The 23,682-nt window shown below is 41.2% G+C and overlaps 1 protein-coding gene across 6 annotated transcripts in view; it reads right to left on the reverse strand.

The window, feature by feature from the left end:
- The window catches only part of AFF1 (ALF transcription elongation factor 1), a 236,746-nt gene that overhangs the window by 145,267 nt on the left and 67,797 nt on the right, over positions 1-23,682 (reverse strand). Inside the window, exon 1 of one of the 6 annotated variants that reach the window (XM_024116859.3) lies at positions 9,005-9,393. The exons of the other annotated variants lie outside the window; for them this stretch is intronic. Within the exon in view, the coding sequence (XP_023972627.1) occupies positions 9,005-9,021 (17 nt within the window). The 5' untranslated portion in view covers positions 9,022-9,393. Of the gene's footprint in view, positions 1-9,004; positions 9,394-23,682 lie in introns of those variants that run through there. 6 annotated transcript variants of the gene reach the window in all.

The following is a 23,682-nucleotide window of genomic DNA, read 5'->3' on the forward strand; positions in this document are numbered from 1 at the left end:
AGCATTATTCAAATACCCCCCCAAAAGGCAAAACACTGGAAAAAACCAGTCTATCTATCCAGACAACAGAATTAATTGCTCAGCAATTAAAAGGACAGAGCTACTGACACATGCTATGCCAGAGATGAACTTCAAAAAATTATGAGTGAAAAAAAGCCAGATGCAAGAAACTACAAGATTCCGTGTACATGAAACACCCACAAAAGGCAAATTTACACCCAAAAAGTAGATTAATGGTTGGATGGGGCAATGAGGGATCTTACTGGGAGGATAAAATGTTCTAAAATTGATTAATGGTGATGTTTGCATCAGTAAAGTAACTAAAAATCACTGAACTGTATACTTGAAATGGTCGACTTTTAAGATGTGTAAAATATACCTCAAAGTTGTAAAGAAAAGAAAAAAGGAAAAAAAGCAAAACAAACAAAAAAAGCTGGGCTGGGAAGAAGCGTAAAGTGACAAGTAACATGGGAGATAAAAGATCTGGTGAACATGCCCCTCCCCCTTTGCAAAAAGAAAAAAAAAAAAAGTAATTTACCAAGCTACCAAAAGACCGACCAAAAGTGGTGAAGCTTCTACTTTGCTCTTTAAAATAATGGATAATACCAATACCTTAGGGGTTTCACCACAGAATTACGAGTGAAGTCATATAGAAACCAAGTTTTATTCTAGGCTTATGATGAGAACTGTCAAGATTTTAAAAGCCTACAAATTAAACTCACATGAAGTAAATCTAATGATCTTCACTTTATCCTTAGAAAAATATGACTGTTAAAATGAGAAAAATACAAAGATGTTTGTAAGAAAGGGCCCCTGTCATGAGGGTTAAAACAAAACCCCTACACAATCAGCAATATGATAGAAATGATCATATTCAATCTTTTATAACTTCCCATCTAGGGCTTTTTGCCTTCTGGGCATAGTTCCGATTTAAAAACAAAAACTAAGTTTAGGGCTTCCCTGGTGGCGCAGTGGTTGGGAGTCCGCCTGCCGATGCAGGGGACACGGGTTCGTGCCCCGGTCCGGGAGGATCCCACATGCCGCGGAGCCTGTGTGTCCGGAGCCTGTGCTCCGCAACGGGAGAGGCCCGCGTACCGCAAAAAAAAAAAAAAACCCCACTAAGTTTAATTGGTTTACTCTGAATTTTACTAAAACCAAGTGACACAGACCACTGTTTCTTCTTCCCAACATCTTCAGGTAGCAGAACTCCATTTTGAAACAGATGTAACATACTGGGTTTCATTCTACCCTTTTACTATCCTAATGTTAGTAAATGTTGCTGCCTGATTTTTTCCATCTGGTACATAGTTTATATTTACACAGATTTTCTTTTTTTCTTAATGGAGAGCTAGCATAAGTATGGTTGAACTCTAAGAGGGAACTGAGTGGGAAAGGGAGATACACAGCTTATAAAAGAATAACAGAAAAACATATTTCCTATAAGTGTAAATGCTAGGTCAAAGTTACTTGAAAAAAACATAAAACAAGAGCTTTAGCTATTGTTTTACTGTCTAGAACTTTGAACCAATAAATATGTTTTTAACCAAAAATAAAAACACCTTACTTAAAACGTCCTATTAACTCAGTAAGAGGTTATTTTCCTTTAAAGAAAAAAATTAAAATCCTAAAATCATGGACTCAAATTTTTATCAGCATTTTGGAAGCTTAAGTTACCAACTTACTAGGTAGACCATCTTACTTAGAAATGTAAATGTCTAAGGTAAAATATTAGTTTGTCAATCATGAGACAAAAATATGTAATTTCTGTAAAGCTGGAAAAGAAGTTTCATACTTTTATACAAAACAATGGGAACTGGTTAATTTTATAAATACCACTTTCCATAAATTCTCATCCAGAGCAAATCAGGTACACCTGTATTTTTAAAGCAAAGAGAATGGGGAGAGGGAGAGAAGCCATTTAACAAGTTATCCAGAAGCACGTTATCCACGATGAAAGTCACATGACAGTCTCAGCTCTATCACCACCACAAAAACATATGCCCCAAATCTAAATTTAATTACACTGCACAACAGAGTTTGTGAATTGTGCTTCATATTTTATCGACTGCTCTGCTTTTGACAGGACAGTTTCCTGAAGGAAAGTTCCAAGAATTGAAAAGTTACAACACCCACATACCAGAAAGTGTTTCCTGAAATTTGTTACAGGAACTGACTTCTGCTATAATTTTAACATTTACTTCCCATAGGAGCCCCATTTTAAAACTTTTGTTGCATATTATTTGCTCAATGACAGTACACCTAGACAATGCTCTTGTTTAAAAGAAAGGAAAAAAACCCCAAACTTTTATTTCAGTTTCAAAAGTTTGGATATAATTGACCAATTCACAGTTATAGCTTTTCCCTAGGAACGAAAACAACTGCAGTCTGGGACTTCCCTGGTGGCGCAGTGGTTGGCAGTCCTCCTGCCAGTGCAGAGGACACGGGTTCAAGCCCTAGTCTGGGAAGATCCCACATGCCACGGAGCAACTGAGCCCGCGTGCTGCAACTGCTGGGCCTGTGTGCCACAGCTACTGAGGCCCAGGAGCCTAAGAGCCCGTGCTCCGAAACAAGAGAAGCCACCGCAATGAAAAGCCCAGTGGCCCCCGCTTGCAGCAACTTAGAGAAGGCCTGTGAGCAGCAACGAAGACCCAATGCAGCCAAAAATAAATAAATAAAAATTAAACAACAACTGCCACCTGATGAATGGGGGATGGGGGTGGGGTGTTGAAGAGTGAGTTAGTAGTTTTGGGAGGGAGACCAGAGGGGATAGAAAAGGGTAAATTAAGTATCCAGGTCCTTAAAAAACAATTTTTGGGAAAGTGCTGCTGGATCAAACACTGCACATTACTTCTTGGTACCTTCCTTTCCCTTTTATTTTTTAAATATAGGTGCATTTGGACATTTCAACTAATAGAGTTTATAATCGGTACGTAAATTTATAGAGGTAGATATCTACCTTCTGTACCAACCTCTTGTCTGTTTCAATGGGGGGGATGTGTATATATGAATATATATTAAATCAAAATGTAACTGCGTTACACGACATAGTTTATATGATACTGTATCTCCCTCACACACACCCCATTTCACAAAGTGTGGTAGGTGGGCCTCTGGCCTCAGACCCAGCAGGGTTCCACCCAAGCTCCACCCTGGACCTGCCTAATAGGAATCTCTGGGGGGAGGGGAGAGCAGAATCTGCATGTTAAGAAGCACTCATGTTGTTTCTTGTGTCTAATCCAGTTTGAGAACTTTGAGCTTAATATAACCACGCCGCCCCTAAAATATTCCTTCACTTTTATTTGTTTAATTGCCAATCGAGCTGTAAGCAATACTGAAAAGAAAGGCAAGATCCTTTTGGGTAAAATAAAGGCGAGCCAGTGACTCAGGAGTCACATCCTTAACTCTCCCCAGCCCACCCAAACAAAGGATCATGTGGCCCGCAGGTCTCCAAGCATTCATCATCACATGAGCCACTGTGGAGGAAGAACAATCCTTGGTACTTTTAGAACGTGGTCGAACTATGGGTGCCCCCTGGAAATACAATGCCTAATACCAAAATAAAGACAATTTAGCTGTCAATAGAAATACAATATATTTCTCCCTTCTGTTTGCTTCAGTTCCTTTTGACAAGATGTCACTATTGGGATTTCCTCTAAATATATTAAATCTGACATCAAATTACCGCTTTAAGAACCTGATAGGAGTCCAATCTGGTTAAATTAAAAACGAAGCCAATAAACCAATGCAAGAAAACAACAGACGTTCACCACTGAAAAAGGCTTTCAGGATATTAAGTCTGCTGGCTTTGTGGCCATCAGGTTAAGCTTTAACTCACTGTGGATAGATAGGAAAAGGGAAAAGTTTGCACAGGAGCAGGATTCTCAACACTGATCACTGCCAAGACACAAAAAGTCAGCACTGGGATGTTTATTAAAGTTAATTTTTACTTTTGGGTCTCCAAGGGCACTAACACCAAAAGTTATAAATCTTATTCTCCCCACCCCCGTCCACCAGAGGCCTAAAGCTAAACTTCATCTGGTACATAAATATTTGAGCAAGACATTACTTTGCATTCTAGTTGCTGTATTATTTTGAGCAAATGAATACAGGTTAAGTTCATATTAAAATTCATGAAGAACAATCAGAAGCAGAGCTAAAATACTACAACTTTAGCTTTCAATTTTTTTTTTAACTTAAATAAAAAGGGTAGGTAATCATTTAAGCTGTAAAATTTATGCACCCACCCCATATCAATAAAATGTAACTGAACCACAACAAAGAGATTATGATACCCAAGCTTGCTATGTTTGTACTTCTGAGCCAAGAAACATTGTCCTAAAGGTGCAGGCTGTATTTCCAGTAGTACAGAAGTAAAGTCAGAATACACTGTTGCTTGCAATCCTTCTCACCACAGCTCACATACAGGACTTGCCCTTTCAGAAGACAGATTTTGGAAATAAGTTTATTTTCCTATCTTGGAAAGCAAACAAAATAGAGAAATTTGCTAACAGAAAACTAAGTTTATATATTAGAAGCAATCAAGTTGTATGTTATACCTCAAAGCAGTAATGAAGCAAACCAGCTTTGTAATTCCTCCATTTTACAGCTATTAAGTAATACATAGATTTGGATGCTCAAAACAAATAAGTGACAGTACCCAGATGAGAGAGATTTCTCTTATCCATGATTAAGATAACGAGTATACCTGACATTTAAGCTGCTTACCTGCAGCATTCACTAAACTCCATTTTCAAAACAGTACAGAACCAGCTATTGAATACCTTTTCATGGTATAGTATAGAATCCCCTAACTCTCGAGACCACTTGTGTTAATTTTTTTATTTTTTTTGCCAAAGAAGATCCCCATAAACCAGCTGAATGAAAAAAAATGACTCAATCCTCCTTCCATCTTCATCATGGAAGAACCTCTAGTGTGAGTCAGGAAGCTCAGCGGGGCTCTCAGGATGAACTAGAAGGAAATCATTTAAGAAACCTCTTCTGTCAAGGACACAGTTTACAATGGTGTCATAAGGGAAAAAATGAAGACATTCACTGGGTCAAAATACTGTATAAATTATTTCCCTCTTGAAATCACTTCCTTGAACTGCACTTTCCAAAACATCAAGCATTCTTCTTTGATATTTGCTCATATTAAATGAGAGTTTTTTTGCTTTCATGAATTTTCTTCCAAGGTAATCTTTACAAAGTTCATAAACTGGGGGTGGGGACAGAGGACGGAGCAAAACTGGTTCCATACCAGTTTAAGAGCATTGCTTTTTGCCGTGGAAAATTTCCCCCACCAGAGTCAGAGATCCACCAAAAACCGGCTTCATAATAATCTTGGGAACAATCTAACTTTCCTCTATTATTTTTTTTAAACATCATTAACTTTAGTCAAATTCAAACAAACAAACAAAAAACCTGTGGGAGAGTTACCTAAACCTAATTTCCTTCTGCAGTTTGTGTGAAAGCGCTTTTGAGAGGTGCTCAGCCACCAGAAGCTACTCTTCTAAAGAAGCAAGTTCAAGTCCCCCAACTCCCATTCATGCACCCTTCACCCCCCCCCGCCCCCACCACACACACACACCCTGTGGGGAGGTGGGCCAGGACTTCTCCAGTAGCACAAGGTGCGTTTAAAACCGGTTAATCCCTGACGGTAGTTGAAGAGATGTATGTATTCCTTTCTAAAATTCAGGGATTGCTTCAATGAAGGGGTTAGCAGAGATGGAGAACCAAAGCCCTCCTTTCTCTTTTATCCATCAACACACTCCTCAATATAAAGCAAGCTAATCCTCATAGAAAAGGATAGATCTACAAACTGATGGGATTCCATGCCCACACTTACCCATCATAGGTTTACCAGTCCTCAAAAGAGGGTGTGCCAGGCTGTATACTCCTATAAAAGCACAGTCTCCAAGTGCTTTAGATCAGAATTTGGAAACTAAAGCCATGATCTGTAACTATTTCATCTTACAGCAAGGAAGCGTAGTCAAAGTATCTGTTGTGCTTATAGATTCCAAAGGAAGCACACACTGATCTGAGAGGGGAGGCATAGAATATGCCCTGCTTTAACTGATGTTGCACTTCTAAGTGACTGCCTTTCTCCACAATTCTGAAAAGGCAAAGCAGATATTTAATGTTCTCAAAATACTGACCCAAAATCTAATTTTTAAAACTTAGGCAATTGACCTTTCATTCAATAAATGTCTTCCATATCTAGCAGAAGAAATCAACCACAAAGCAAAACAAAATAATCCATTTCCTACTTTTAGGTTTTAAAATGGAGAGGAATATGCAACCTCAATTTATGGAAATTCACAAGCCTAGAGATTTAAGCAGTCCCTCCCTCATTCAAAGTACTTCTAGCCTATGCAAGGAATACTAAAAATGTGAGACAATGTCTTAAGGAGCTGACTAGACAGAAGAAATACACATGAAAAATTAGTCATACACCATCCATCAACATCAAATGAAGACTATTACCTTATAACAATAACAAATAATAAAAGAATAGTGCCATGGTCAGCTCATTTATTCACTATCAGTGCTACAAAATTCAGTTTCATCTAAGTTTCCATCTATCTCTTCTACTTAAAAACAAACAAAAAAATCCCACCACCTAATTATTTAAACAGTGCACAATGGCTAGAACTGAGCTATGAATGCTATGAATATTCAGATCCAAGGAGTCCAAGAATCTAAATTAATTGTTTCAAAAGCAAACAGATGCTGCAAGTGACACACGGGCAAGATTTTACTGCCCCAGATTATACATCACAGATGATGGCTGCGTTTCTCTTAGCACTACTCAGGCAGAGTGGCCCAGCTTTGGGGTTTCCTGAAGTCCAAGAATACCTGCAATTTTCTCCATATATTCTCTCTCAGGATCTCAAAGATTACCTATTCTCCCACAAACACAATGTCTAAGTGAGCTTGGACCACATTCCAGCTATAAGTGAAGAAAATGCACATTTACCACTTGAGAGATACACTCCCATGATGCAGACTAAGAAAATAGCAAGACAGCATGGCCTTGGGGACTTCCCTGGCAGTCCACTCGTTAAGACTCTGCACTTCCAACGCAGGAGGCGCAGGTTCAATCCCTGGTCGGGGAACTAAGTTCCCACGTGCCATGCAGTGAGGCCAAAATATTAAAAAAAAAAAAAAAAAAAAAAAAAAAAAAGACATCGTGGCTTTGTTCCTAGTTCAAGGGCACATCTGAAGGCCAGGCAGAAAAGCAGAATATGTACAGTCCTCCTACTTCAGTTACTAGCAAATTGAACTTACCATACTGATAACTCGGATTTTTACATCTTGTAGCAAAGTACTTTTAGCAGAAATTGCTTTTTGTGCATTTAGACTGAGGCGTTGCAGCTCCCTTTCAACACCCCATCTCAGCATTAAAAGGCAGCCTGGAAGTAAGGAAATGCTGCAGGGCAGCTCAGAAGTCAGGCAAGCACTGCTCTACCTGTGTGACCTCAAGCAAGAAACAGACTGGCTGGGCCTCAGTTTCCTGAACAAATGTGAAAAATACAAGTACTTACCTATTTAAGTGACTGAGAAGCGTCAAAGAGGTAATCCAATTACAGTTGCTGTGCCTGGCACACAGCAGTGTCCAATTTAGCTATTACCTCATTTTATTCTTAATTAATTTAAGGGTTCAGACACTGAAATCACTCACATCTGAGTTCAAATCCCAGCTTTCTATTATTGAGCTCTGTTAGATACCATTTAATTTCTTAGGTCACAGTGTCTTAATCTAAGGTTTTGATGCCATGGACCCTTTTGGCAGTTAAATTTCAGTCAAGGTTAGCATAAATAAAGATGCAACTTTTGTTTCTCATCCAAGTTTTCCTACTACATGGCCTCAAGTTAAGAACCTCTTTCTTAGAACAGCCAATAAAATGGGGGCAGGGGATAAACCACTGAGTCTAGAGGATTAAATATACAAAGCACATAGAGGCGCTCTATATAGTGAAGTTCTTTTTCTTCTTAGAAAGTTCTATCTCTTAGGAAAAAATTTCAAAGTCTCATCAAGCCCAAACTTTAAGCTTAAAGCATCTATTTCTTTGAGTGACCTATCTGGGTCTTCAGACCTGAAATGTGTTTAGCCTTGTAAGATTTCCCCCAAATCACTATATTACATCAAAAAGCAACTTGAGGAGCTCATTAATTTAAATGCGACACCAAACTACTTTCCAGTAAAACTGAAAGTTTAAAAAGAATGTATATCTAAATAGTAGGCTTCCTTTAGCACCAACTGCTGTCACAACTAAAATGAAATCATACACAACAGTTTGAATTTCATAAAAATCACTAATGCCTTGTCATCACTCTTAAAGCCTCATTACAAAAAAAGTAACAAACCATGGAAAGTCAGGGCTGGAGGTTCTTACAATAGCGTTCCTCTGACAGCAACTGCAGTTCATTATCCTCTCCCCTTCACCAACCCCGATACATTCCTGGTCTTTGCCTACTCAGCAGATTCACGCAAGCTGTGCCGTTTTATGTGCAATCGTACATTCTGGCAGTAAAATTTCCAGTCACTTACCAGGCAAATTCTCAACCACCTCCCCCAAGGCGAACTGTTTCACATTAATCGATTTCTAAAATTCTGCTCAAGGCATTAGCGGAGAGGGGGGAAAAAAATCAGGAGAACCAAAAGGAGGTGCACAAAGAAACTAAAGGACAATTTGAGCAAAGGCAGACAAGTTAAATCAACTTGATTTTTCTGAAAATAATTATTTTTGGAAGAGAAGAGAAATTTAACTTTAATCTTAACTTTAACTCAACCCCCTCCTCTCTGCAGAAATTGTCTAGTATGTTCTCCAAACTGTTTTTTATCTGACATAAATAAAGAACCACAGCATCAGGAATGATGAGAAAGCAATGACAAAGCTGCTTCCTGCTCGTCCTCTTCGCAGCACCCCAACCCTTCCCTTGCAACCTTCAATTCTCCTAGCCACTAACATATTTTAAAAGTTTCTCTCGGTGCCTGCCTTACCTTGACTGGGCTGCCATAATTCAGTTTATAGAGCTCAAGGTCTCCTGTCCATCAGAGCCTTCAACCCGCGGCCCTTCTGCCACCGCCGCGCTCACCATTTGCCGGGGCCGGGCGGGGACGATTCCCCAGCGCGACTCCCCGATGTTACGGGACTACCTGCTCCCGAGCCCGGGCGTCCTCAGCGCAGCCTCGGGCTCCGAGCGTATTGGCTCGCGCTAATCCTGATGGACATCCGGGCACTGGGGCCTCTGCAGGCAAACTACACTCTGGACCGGCCCGGGGAGCTTCGCGTCCGAATTCAGACCGAGTGAGATCCCTCCGGGCGATTCCGGAGAAGGGAAACCGAAGGGCTCCCTTCGCGCAAAGCCCACCAGCGCACAGCTCCCGCCAAGCAGCACTAGAACTCCGGCCCGCGTCAGAACGTAAAGGAAATCGTCCTTCGGCTCTGTTAAAGTTGTCCGAGTTCGCCTGGACACCCCCTTCAACAAAGTTCTGGTGGTACGGTCCGCCTCCTTAAAAGGGCACGGCGCTCCACCGGCCCAGCCCGAGGCTGCGCCGGGCGGGGGCGAAGAGCCCGAGCGCCGACGCAGCCCAGCTGGCTCAACCGCGGCGGAGCCCCGCCTGCAGGCTCCTGGCTACCGCTCTCTTGTCAGGTTTTAACAATGTACAAACACACACTGCCGGAACACGCAGTACCCGGGCGCTCAGAACTCCAGCCCCAATTTGAATATTTGTTGAATATTGGGTCCCAAGAGGCTGAAGTGAACAAGGAATAAAAACCACAGCAGTAAAACACGTTCGCTACGTTTGATCGTGCCAATGCTTGCAGTCAGGAAATGTGCAACTAACGCACACTTGTTTGACTTTGTTAGCTTTCAGTTTTGATTTCGTTACATTGAAACAAATATGTACAAAGCGCCGTCTCTTTTTTAAAAAAAAACGCCCTCTCTTTTATTGGACAACATTCAGATTAAAAGGAAACAGCAACTCAAATGGTACTTAAAGAAGTAATTAAGGAACTGACAAATTTTTAGAAAATGACTGAGGATGCAAGCCAACAATATATTAAACATTGTAAGTACAAACGAAACCGTGTCCTACCAAGGGGACCAGGGAAGGCATTTAAATTTAAACTGTGCCTAAAGCTAAGCAGGGAAAAACGTCGTTGGGCACGAGAGAGGATGGGCTTCAGAGTCTCACGCGGACCAGCAGCACACTGTAGGAGCTGCAACTCTAAATGAATGCTGAGTGAGTGCCGGCCCCGTGGACTCCCCATTCTACCTAGAATCATGACAGTGACACCATCTCACAAAGAGATACTCCACACTGTACTGCTAAGGAGCCATGGATAGACATGTTGACATCTGCACAAAAACTGCAAAGCTGGGGGGTGGGCGCTGGCGGGTGGGAGGAAGGCCCAAAGCATCTCTATGGTGGGTCTCAAAGTGTGATTTGTGGTCTCCTGGGAGTCTCCAGGACCTTCTCAGAGGTCAAGCTATTTTTAGAATAACACAAAGACATTATTTGTCTTTTTCACTGTGCTGACGTTTGCACTGATGGTGCAAAAGCAATTGTGGGGAAACTGCTGGCACCTTAGCACTAATCAAGGCAGTGGCTCTTCACTCAATAGCAGTTTAAAAAAGAAAAAAAGGTCAATTTTCCTTACACATGTCCTTAATGAAGCGAGCCGTAGGAATTACTACTTTTCTTAAATCTTGACCCTTGAATACAGGTCATTTTAATGTTCTTTGTGACAAAATGGGAAGTCCACATGAAGCACTCTGCTGCTGCAGAGTGAAGTACAGTGGTCGTCTAGAAGAAAAGCACTTGTATAAATTGAGTTGCAAGCTGAACTAGCTGTTTTTTTCATGGACCACCATTTTTACTTGAAAGAAAAACTGACGAACTGTGGTTATTCTGACTTGGATATTTGGCAATCATTTTCTCAAAAATGAACAAAGTGAGTCTGTTTCTTCAAGGAAAACAACTTACAGTATTTATTGCCAATGATAAAATTTGAGTTTTCAAGCATTTTGGAAGACGACATATGCCACTGCGAGCCTGTCAGCTTCCCAATACTTAAAAAGACTTTCCCGATGAGGTAAGGACAGTAATGAATGTGGTTTTATAGAAGACCTGCATACGGACTTCCCTGGTGGCACAGTGGTTAAGAATCCGCCTGCCAAGGCAGGGGACACGGGTTTGAGTTGTGGTCCGGGAAGATCCCACATGCCGCGGAGCAACTAAGCCCGTGCGCCACAACTACCGAGCCTGCACTCTAGAGCCCGTGAGCCACAACTACTGAGCCCACATGCCACAACTACTGAAGCCCGCACACCTAGAGCCCGTGCTCCGCAACAAGAGAAGCCACCACAATGAGAAGCCTGCGTACCACAATGAGAAGCCTGCGTGCCACAATGAAAGAGTAGCCCCTGCGCACCGCAACTAGAGAAAGCCCATGCACGGCAACGAAGACCCAACACAGCCATAAATAAATAAATAAATTTTTTAAAAAATCGTGCATGGGTAAAAGATCCATTGAAAGTGCAGGACAGACCAATGGATTTTAATATGTCAAAAAAAAAAGTTCAATGATATGATTTCAAATTCCACATTGCGACTAACCTTTAAGAAACTATGACTTGTAGAGTTTTGATATAATATCAAAAAAGGTATTAAAATACTCCTCCATTTTCTGTGTGAGGCTGCATCTTCTTCATATATTTCAACCAAAATAACATTGCAACAGATTGAACACAGAAGCAGATGAGAATCCAGCTGTCTTCTATTAAGTTTAGACAGTAAAGAGATTTGCATAAATGTAAAATAATGCCACTCCTCTTACTAAATTTTTTACTTTGGAAATAGTTTCTTTTTCCAAATAAAAATATTATTTAACAGGTAATGGGTTTATTATTTTAAAGAATTTAATATTTTAAATATCTCAATTTTAATTTTTAATACAGCAAGTGTCAATAGATAAAACACACACATACAAAAACTCTTTGGGGTCCTTAATAATTTGAGGGTGCAAACTTATTCCATGTCATTTGTTGATACTTGTTGATACTTCCATGTCTCCTCCAGCTCTCCACAATCATCATGGCTTCTCTTATATTAAAAGTAATATTATTATATTATAGCTATTCCTGTGTAGAATCTTAGCACCCAGATCATCTTTGGTAACATATCAAATCACCTGTGTCATGTGTTAAAACCACAGACTCCAGAACTAGTGAATCAAAATCTTTGTAGGGGGAGGTCTCAGGGATATGCACTTCAACAAATTATCCACTGCTTACATGTGACAACGACTTGCTTAGATCACGCATACTTATAAAGGTGAGCTCTTTTCTTTTTTTTTTTTTTTTTTTTTGCGGTACGCGGGTCTCTCACTGTTGTGGCCTCTTCCGTTGCGGAGCACAGGCTCCAGACGCGCAGGCTCAGTAGCCGGCAAGCGGACTCTCAACCACTGTGCCACCAGGGAAGCCCCAAGGTGAGCTCTTTGATTCAGTATTGGTTTATAATTCCTCAGTCATTTTAAGTAGCATGGTTGGACAGCATTTATTTTCATTCATAAGAAATCTCTATCAGGCAATAAAACACCACTGCACACGTGTATTCTTTTGCAATAGAAGAATGGTAAACCTTGAAGGAAACAAAGCATAAATTTAGGCAAAAGTCTACTCCCAAAAATTTTTTGCTTGCCATTTTCCCCCATCTTTCTCTTGTTCTAAATACCAACTATGATCATTTATCCTTTAAATTGATATCAGACATATAAGTAAGTAGAAACAATATTGCATAATAGCATTTACTCACAAAATTTCCATTTATCACTGGCTAGAAATATAACATCACTTATATTAAAATTACATTTTTCCCCTGTGAACTGTGTTAATTGTTCTGTTCCACTAAAGATGAGGAAATGAAAGAATACAGCAAATATTTACACACACAGAAATATGAAATCAACAGCAGATCGGGATTACACCTGAGATTCCCAGGGCTCTCAAGATCATTTGTAACATAAATTAGTGAGAGTAATTTGAAACAGATGTGGGATTACACTCGATTTGTAATAGATCTAACAATACTAGAGGAAAGTGCAGGAGAAATTATTCTGGAATTGGATACTCCATGTGGCTGAAGAAGTAGGGCAATACACACGTGGGTGTTATTATCTCCAAGTGTTTTGAAAACACCATTGTATCCAACCCACAGTCTTGTTCAGCAGTGAAACTGAACAAAAGACATTCTTAACCTTTTGGGGGCACAGAATTCTTTGGCTTTCTGATGAGATTTGAGGATATAGACCTCTGCACATGACATTTGCTATACTTTGATGTTCATGATCCCCTGCAGCTCACTTAAGGAGGACCTGAGGCTCTGTAGACTTTAGGTGATAAATCCCTGGGCCCTAAGGTGCACTCAAACTGGACCAGCTAATGGACCCAATTTACCTTACAAATAATGGGTATGATCACCTGTCAATCTTCACTGACCCTTTAAAATGTTAGGACTGTCTTAATAATTGCCCAGTACAGTGAAGTTTTGTGGGGGTTTTTTTTTTTTTTGGCCCTGCTGCACAGCTTGTGGGATCTTAAGACCAAGGACTGAACCTAGCGAAAGTGCAGAGTCCTAATCCCTGGACCGTCAGGGAATTCCCTACAGTGAAGAATTTCTAATGAAAATAATGGAAAAAGGGAATACCCTTCTAGTTGCTAGATGGGATTCTGCTCTATTCATGAATTGCCTAATAAAGCCAATTCAAAATAAGTCTTAAAAAAAAAAAAGGAAAGATGTTACGTGACAGCAAAATATCATCTATATATCAAAATAACAAGTTTCTCAGTATGGTGAGAATATGTTGATCAGTTCTACATTTCCAGAATTCACCAAGCCTACAGTGACCAAGTATGCTAACAACAAAAAAGTAAGGTATACAATTTAATAAACGGCAGAATTTATAAGGTGAGTGGGACAGACTGTTTTACTACCTGAAATGGGTTCTTGAATCACAAGAGTGCCTTTTTATTAGCTCTTTAAATTAATGAGCTTTATAAATGACACTTGCACACATGTAGTGGCAACAACAGATGGCATATATAACAATATCTTAAGTACAATCACAAATGTGCCCTACATATTGTTATCCAAGAGTGAAAACAGAATCATCTTTCAAGTGTTCCATCGTTTATTTGGCAAAATATAAACAGGCATATGTTTTAAAATGTATGTTTATATACATTTTTTTAATTTAGGAGATAAAAGGCAAGATCTAACATACTTTAAATTTAATTTAAAAAATTTTTTAAAACAAGTTGCCTTAATCAGAACTGTTAAATATTCATTCAATGCATGCATTTGGTCCACAATAGTCATTCAATGATGCTACCCTTTAATGGCATTTTTGGTCTAAAGGTTACATGGGTCAAATCTAAGAATTTTTACTTCATTTCATTGGGATGTTGTTTAATGAGGACACTGCGAAAATCACTTTACCAAAAGAAAGGTGCTCAAGGTGCCACTGGACAGTCACAAATAAATCAGACACGGGAAAAGGGAGGTGAGACAAAGGAGGAGAAAAAAGATGAGCCATCTCGGGTGGGCAGAGATAGCAGGGAAAACTGGATAAGCATCGTTGGAAATTAACCAGCTCCCCCTTCAGCTATGACCTCAACACAAAACAGTCCTCCCCTTGCTGGTCCTGAGAAAGTCCTCTTCTTCCCCAGCTTTACTCCACACTTTTCAGGTCCTCTACCATGATCTTCAAATCAGGGGTACGTGCAAGTCCTCAAGAGGGATGAGGGCAGAGGCTTGAAGCAAATCTCTTTCCTGGTTCTTCATTCCCAAATGCCCTCTTTCCTGAAACGAGGGTTCAGGCTTTCCTCCCACTTCCGCTTGCCTTTCCCTACTTGATCAAGAAAAGTAGGCCTCTCACCCGTTCCAAATCACTCTTCTAAGTGTACATTGCTCCAGGGTGCAAATACGTCTGAAGCCCCAGAGGAACAGTTCTATGTAGGAGGACAGTCCCTGAGCTCTAATCAGGAAAAACTCATGGGTGGCTCCTCATTTGACATATCCAGGTAACCAACCTGGAGCAAGGCCCTGTGCCTCACCAATCCAGCTATATATCAGAATTATGAAATGAGATGGAAATTTTCTCTGATACGATTCAGCTGATAGGTTTGAGATTGAAGACTTCCAGTTTTTCAACATTCATTTGGCAGGGACACAAGCAAAAATGCTTAAAGACTACTGCCCAATGTCACCTCTTCCTTCACTGAAATGTCTTTTTCTCTACTCCTGGTCTACACTTTTCCTATCTTCTTCTGTTTGTGCATAGATAAAACATTCTTCCTTCCCCTCCCCAATACCCCTGCCCATCCATACCGGTTGACTTATTTATTCTCAGCCTACAAACAAGCTCAAGTTTCCCCAACCCCCAACCCCACCCCAACATGTAACTGAGCAGGACCCTATGGGGCCTTCCTGGGACAGACCCCTCCCCCATATCTTCTGCTTTAGCTCCTCTCTGAATTACCTAAATAATAGTATCTGATGCACATTTCCTGAGTTGTTTTTCAGATGCTAAAACCACCACCAAACAAAGAAATTAACTACTTGATGATCCCAAGCACATACCCCCCCTAGACCTACTGGTGCCTAAGGACTGATAATGTTAACTCCTGTGACACCACCTTGTCACCCCACCATAAACCAGAGAACAGTGCAGGAGCTGATCACTTACCCTGGGATGCCGCGCCCTCACCTGGCCTTTAAAAATGCTTTGCCGAAACCCTTTGGGGAGTATGGGTTTTGTTTCTTTGTTTGTTTGTTTGAGCATGAGCCACCTATTCTCCTTGCTTGGCCCTGCAATAAACATTTCTCTGCCCCAAACTCCTTCATTTTGGTTTGTTTGGCCTCACTGTGAATTGGGCATATGAACTTTCGTTTGGTAACACACACTTAAAAAAAAAAAAAGAGGGCTTCCCTGGTGGCACAGTGGTTGAGAATCTGTCTGCTAATGCCGGGGACACGGGTTCGAGCCCTGGTCTGGGAGGATCCCACATGCCGCGGAGCAACTGAGCCCGTGAGCCACAACTACTGAGCCTGCGCGTCTGGAGCCTGTGCTCCGCAACAAGAGAGGCCGCGATAGTGAGAGGCCCGAGCACCGTGATGAAGAGTGGCCCCCACTTGCCACAACTGGAGAAAGCCCTCGCACAGAAACGAAGACCCAACACCACCATAAATCAATCAATTAATTAATAAACTCCTACCCTCAACATCTTCTTTTAAAAAAAAGAAAAAGAAAAAGCAAGTCTTTTTATTTTGGAATAATTTTAGATTTACAGAAAAGTTGCAAAGAATTCTCATATACCTCCCCGGCCAGTTTCCCCATTTTCATGTCTTATAGTACCATCTGTCATTTTTCAAAACTGAGAAATCCACATTGGTATACTACTATGAACTAAACTCTAGACTAATTTTGATTTCCATTAATATCCTCCTTCTGCTCCAAGAGCCAATCCAGGATATCATACATTGCACTGTGTGACAGTTTCTCAGTCTTTCCTGGTTTTTTATGACTTTGACAGTTTTGAGGAGTTCAGGCCAGGTGTCCCCATCTGGCTTTGTCTAATGGTTTTTCACTTCAAGGGAGGGAGGGACTTATGCTCCACTCCTGTGGCGTGGTAGTATCCACACATTACTTGGAATTCTTTTGTAAGAAAGATTTACTTCTCCATTTATTAATTTATTCAATCATTTATTTATAGCAGTATGGCATATACTCACAGATACTTACTTTATCCTTTGGGCTATAATCCAATACTCTACGATTTACTTTATTGCTCAAATTGTTCTGGCTCTGGCCACTGGGAGCTCTTCCAGTTAGCCCCTCATCCCTCTGACTTGCTCCCATCCTTTTGTCTTTTAAGCACTTCATTACTTTCTGGTACTACAAGGGGCTCCAGGCTCATCTTCTATTTTCTCTACCACAGCTTTCTCTAGAATCAGCCATTTCTCCCACATATCAGTCTTCTCCCCCTAAAAGCTAGTGCCCAATCTCCTTCTGCCGTCACAGCCAAACTTCCTAAACAAAGAGTGGTCTGCTTCCTTTGTGACCCCAGTGGCCACCTTCCTCAAAACTCTCCTCTGTGGACTTTCATGATACCCCTCTATTTGGAGGGACCTCATTGTGTTTCATAATTCTTTCTGCTCACACATCTGGGATCCAATATGAGATGCTAGAAAACGTCCCTTATCTCTCAGTCTACATGCTGTCTTGGACAAAATCATCAGTGACCCTCCAGAAGTGTGACTCTAGCCCAAGCCCCTCCCCACAACTCCAAGTCCCTTCTTTCCAGCAGCCCCAAACCACTTTCCTGGGTATAAAAAGGCACTTGGGAGGCTGTCCCAAATGGATAATTCACTTAGTGAAAAGTGTCACCTTAGAGATGCCAAGAGCCACCTATCATTCAACCTGAGCTGCTTCTTGAGTCTGCAAAGGGTGGTTTCTCTACAGAGGGAGGGGACAATGTCTCCTTCACCAAAGAAGGGACTGGTGCGGGGCTGGGGTGGGGGTGGGGGTGGGGGAGTGTTGCTGGTTCCATTCTTAGGAATAAAAGCAGAGGGCAGAATTCAAAGAGGACTTCCAATTAGCAGATCAGGAGGGATGTGGGTCACATAAAACTAAAAAATTCCATTATCTTTATAATGTATTTAACTGTAATGATCAGCAATTAACTTCTTAAAATAAGATCTGCCACCTTACGTTTTTTACTAGTAAAAACCAGGGAGTACGAACAATAATGAGTATACAGGGAGTGTGCATGGTAGAGCGGTGATGCCTTTAAAAAGGAAAGGCAAATAGGTTAAAGGAAAGAGACAAAATTAGCCTGAGAAATGGTCCCAGGCCAGGCAGTGACCCCCAGACAACTCAAACTCAACAGGGCCAGAATTAACGTGACTCTAACCCATTCCTCTCCCCTGGTCCTAGTCACCAATCACCCAAACTAAAGATCAGTCACTCTCTCCTTTTCCTGGCTCTTCCTGCACATGTAATCACCACCCAAATCCCAAAGGTCTCTTGAGATAGTAAAAGTGCAGTGGTGTCACTGCAGGGAGATCTTACTTGAAATACATCTCTGTTTTCTTGAATTTATACAACTAGTCTTGAAATGCTTTTTCTCCCCCTGGGTTGAATATGCTTTCACTTTCCTGTTTTACAAAAATATTTTATGAAAAAGATATAGTATAAAGTTAAAAGAAAAAAAACAGCAGTTGCTATACAGTGCAGCTGTTATGAACCCACTTCACCAAAATTGAAACAAATCTGTGTATTAAAAAGATTGACTGAGCCTCTGTACCAAATGTTAGCCATAGATATTCCTGACTGGAAGGATCAAATGACTTGTCTTATTCTGGGCATTTAAAAATATTCTAAGTATTATAAAATGAACACTTACCCGCAATTTACGTTTTTTACAATTGTAATAATTTACAATTATTGTAGAAAATAAACTATGACGAAATCTCAGCTCCAGAAAGGAGACCAAAGGAGATCATCTAATCCACTTCTCCACGCAAGAATGCTCTTTCTCTTCCTAGACTGGCCTATTTGCATATCTCCAGGGACATGTGTTGTAATTACAAGGCAGCCCCTTCCACTGCTGGCCAGTGATAGCGGTGGAAACTTCTGTGCTCCATAGAGCTAAAACTGGCTTCCCTGCAGCCATCATCCATTGGTTCTACTTCTGCCCTCTTGATTCTAATATAGCAATCCAGCTTTCCTATGCTTACTGTTGGATGGTGTATCTTGCTCTATCCTTTGCCTTTATACCTATGCATGTTCTTATTTTCAAATACATCTATTGGAAGTAGATGACTGTGTTTGGTAAAACCCAGTCTGCTGGATCTCTGCCTCATAACTGATATGTTTAGTCATTATTTTAATTATTGATATGGTTGTAAGTTCTATCAACTTTCTACTTGTCTTCCATTTGTTTCTTTAGGTTCCTCTGTTGCTCCATTCTTGCATTCTTTTGCAAACTTTCAGGCCCCACCCAAACCTACAGAAGCAGAAACTCTGTTGGTGTGGTCCAACAATTAGAGTTTCAACAAGCCCTCCAGGTGATTCTGTTTCACACTAAAGTTTAGTAACCACTAGAGTCAATATTGTACCAATTCGCTAACTCTTCCATCATCTAATTCCTACTGGAAATTAAAAATAATCATAAGGTCTTCCATTTTTTCTAGAACACCTAACATTCTCTTAGTTCAGGTTCTTCTTCATACATCATCATACTTTTTCAATAGCTTAATGAGGATTATTTCCCTTGCCAGATCTCTCTCCCACCACCTGCACTTAGCCTTCAACCTCACTGCCAGAATATGGAGTATATTGTTCCTAAAATATACATCAGATGTTACTCTTAAAAAAGAAAGAGAAAGAAAGAGAGAGAGAAAGAAAGAAAGGGAGAAAGAGAGAGAGAGAGAGAGAGAGAAAGAAAGAAAGAAAGAAAGAAAGAAAGAAAGAAAGAAAGAAAGAAAGAGAAAACAAAGAAAGAGAGAGATAGGAAGGAAGGAAGGAAGAGAAAGAAAGGAAGGAAGGCAGGGAGGGAGGGAAGAAGGAAGGAAGAAAGAGAAAGAGAGAGGAAGGAAGGAAGGGAGGAAGGGAGGAAAGAAGGAAGGAAGAAAGAGAAAGAGAGAGGAAGGAAGGAAGGGAGGAAGGGAGGAAAGGAGGAAGGAAGGACTTCCCTGCCTCCAGGCTGAAGATTACAGGGGCATCCAATACCCTTCCCAATTTGGCACATCAGAAGCTTTCTTTCTCTCTCTCTCGTTTTTTTATTTCTAGATCTGAAAATGAAGAATGTATTTATTTAAAGCAGAATTTTATATTATACGTAGCATTCGGCAAACATATAAAAGAAATTCTCATCTTCTTAGAAAAATGGAACGTAACATTGATAAAGATAAGATCCCATATTTCATGCTATTTCTCCAAAGCAGCATTTTTGACCCAAAGTTATCTCAAGTGAAATCAGAGACATAGATGCCACAGACAAGAGATTCTTTCTCCAGGTTCATAAAAAGCTCAAAGCAGTGGGATTTACTACACAATACTATGATGTTAGTTGTCACTTTTAGTTGCAAACAATATTTAAACTGAAGCAAATGAAAATTTTACATCCTCTATGCTATTTTTTTTTTTTTTTTTTTTTTTTTGCGGTACACGGGCCTCTCACTGTTGTGGCCTCTCCCATTGCGGAGCGCAGGCTCCAGATGCGCAGGCTCAGCAGCCATGGCTCACGGGCCCAACCGCTCCGCAGCATGTGGGATCTTCCCGGGCCAGGGCACAAACCCGTGTCCCCTGCATCAGCAGGCGGACTCTCAACCACTGCGCCACCAGGGAAGCCCGCTATTTCTTTTTTAAAATTGAATTTAATTTTTTATACAACAGGTTCTTATTAGTTATCTATTTTATACATATTGGTGTATATATGTCAATCCCCATCTCCCAATTCATCCACCACCACCACCTCCCATCAACCTCCCTCCATTCCCTCCCCACCCCATCACCACAAAAGCCCTCCAGCCAGACAGTTCTCTTGTACCAGCAGTCTTTGCACAGAGTATTTTCTCTTTGTTGGAATGCTGCTTCCCCTCTTCTCCAGCTGGAGACTTTCTACCATTATTCAAATCCCAACCAAGGCAGCTCTTCTCAGAAGCTTTCTCTGAGATCTTAACCTTCACACTCTTTACCTATCACAAACTCTTACCTCTCATGTCTATCAAGTCATGAGGCTGGATGGGATTAAGGGGAATGTTTGCTTGTTCAAGGGAAAGGCAGCCAACAGATACTGCAGTTAATGGATAATTACTGAAACAGAGAACTGTGAAGAACTCTGCTGGAGGGGCAGTTGGCAAGATTTCCTCCTACACATGAATGCCCCCAAACCAGCACAATCTGAGGAGTTCTCCGATCATGTAATCATTGGACTCTGACCTGGGCCGACAAATGAAGCAACTGGAGACCAGTGAACTATTTTCAACATTTCAAAAAGTCCACAGGAAATCACATATCTGCCCATGGAAAGCGTGTGAGAGACGCTGCTTTGGGCCTTTCTGGAGCTTATGCCAACTGAGTGTGGCAACACCAGTTAGCTCATGCTGATCAGGAAGTCCAGTTGACAGCTGTATGTGGTTTGATTTGATTTAAAAATAGAAAAACAAACAAAATTGTTTAAACATACTTTGTTTGGCAGAGGGACTCTTTCAAAACGTGAGATACAAAGAAAAAAACAGTAATAATTAAAAACACACACAAAGGACATCACTTTGAAGATAGGTACTTCCCTCTTGGATGTGAACTAATGAAAACAATTCAGATCCTTCAGACTGAGCAGTGGTTCACAATCTTGGCTACACCTGAGAATCACATGGGGAGATTTATAAATTCCTGACACCCAGGACACACCCCAGACCAATTAATCTCTGGAGGTGGGACCCATGCATCCGTATTTTTAAAATGTCCTCAGGTGATTTAATGTGCAGCCAAGTTAGACAATCTCTGCTTTTGAACCTTGCTCCTCCAAGTGTGGGCCACAGAGCCAGAGCAGCAGCGTCCTGCACAGGATGCTTGTTAGAAATGCAAAATCCTAAGTTGCATTCCAGATCTACCAAATCACAATCTGCATTTTAACAAAATACCTAGGTGATTCGTATGTCCATTAAAGTCTGAGAAACAGGTAGAGGAACCAAGATGGCAGAGTAGAAGGACGTGCTCTCACTCCTCTTGCGAGAGCACAAGAATCACAACTACCTGCTGGACAATCATTGACAGGAAGACATCGGAACTCACCAAAAAAGATACCCCACAGCCAAAGACAAAGGAGAAGCCACAATGAGACGGTAGGAGGGGCACAATCACAGTAAAATCAAATCCCATAACTGCTGGGTGGGTGACTCACAGACAGGAGAACACTTATACCACAGAAGTCCACCCACTGGAGTGAAGGTTCTGAGCCCCACGTCAGGCTTCCCAACCTGGGGGTCCGACAACGGTAGGAGGAATTCCTAGAGAATCAGACTTTGAACCCTAGTGGGATTTGATTGCAGGACATCGACAGGACTGGGGGAAACAGAGACTCCACTCTTGGAGGGCACACAAAAAAGTAGTGTGCGCATCGGGACCCAGGGGAAGTAGCGGAGCAGTGACCCCAGGGGAGACTGAACCAGACCTACCTGCTAGTGTTCGAGGGTCTCCTGCAGAGGCGGGGGATGGGGGGTGGCTGTGGCTCACTGTGGGGACAAGGACACTGACAGCTGAAGTTCTGGGAAGTACTCCTTGGCTTGAGCCCTCCCAGAGTCTCTCATTAGCCCCACCAAAGAGCCCAGGTAGGCTCCAGTGTTGCGTTGCCTCAGGCCAAACAACAGGGAGGGAACCCAGCCCCACCCATCAACAGTCAAGTGGATTAAAGTTTTACTGAGCTCTGCCCACCAGAGCAAAAGGCAGCTCTACCCACCACCAGTCCCTCCCATCAAGCCTCTTAGATAGCCTCATCCACCAGAGGGCAGACAGTAGAAGCAAGAGGAACTACAATCCTGCAGCCTGTGGAACAAAAACCACATTCACAGAAAGACAGACAAGATGAAAAGGCAGAGGGCTATGTACCAGATGAAGGAACAAGATAAAACCTCAGAAAAACAACTAAATGAAGTGGAGATAGGCAACCTTCCAGAAAAAGAATTCAGAATAATGATGGTCAAAATGATCCAGGACCTCGGAAAAAACAATTGAGGCAAAGATCGAGAAGATGCAAGAAATGTTTAACAAAGACATAGAAGAATTCAAGAACAAACAAACAGAGATGAAGAATACAATAACTGACATGAAAATTTCACTAGAAGGAATCAAGAGCAGAATAACTGAGGCAGAAGAACGGATAAGTGACCTGGAAGACAGAATGGTGGAATTCACTGATGCGGACCAGAATAAAAATAACAGAATGAAAAGAAATGAAGACAGCCTAAGAGACCTCTGGGACAACATTAAATGCAACAACATTGCATTATAGGGGTCCCAGAAGGGGAAGAGAGAGAGAAAGGACCAGAGAAAATATTGGAAGAGATTATAGTAGAAAACTTCCCTAACATGGGAAAGTAAACAGCCACCCAAGTCCAGGAAGCGCAGTGAGTCCTACACAGGATAAACCCAAGGAGAAACACGCCAAGACACATAGTAATCAAACTGGCGAAAATTAAAGACACAGAAAAATCATTGAAAGCAGCAAGGGAAAAACGAAATGTAACATACAAGGGAACTCCCATAAGGTTAACAGCTGATTTCTCAGCAGAAACTCTTCAAGCCAGAAGGGAGTGGCATGCAATTCTTAAAGTGATGAAACGGAAGAACCTACAACCAAGACTACTCTACCCAGCAAGGATCTCATTCAGATTCAATGGAGAAATCAAAAGCTTTACAGACAAGCAAAAGCTAAGGGAATTCAGCACCACCAAACCCACTCTACAGCAAATGCTAAACAAACTTCTCTAAGTGGGAAACACAAGAGAAGAAAAGGATCTACAAAAACAACCCCAAAATAATTAAGAAAATGGTCATAGGAACATACATATCAATAATTACCTTAAACGTGAATGGATTAAATGCT

The sequence above is a fragment of the Physeter macrocephalus genome, chromosome 7, assembly GCF_002837175.3.
Source record: "Physeter macrocephalus isolate SW-GA chromosome 7, ASM283717v5, whole genome shotgun sequence".
Lineage (NCBI taxonomy): Eukaryota > Metazoa > Chordata > Mammalia > Artiodactyla > Physeteridae > Physeter > Physeter macrocephalus.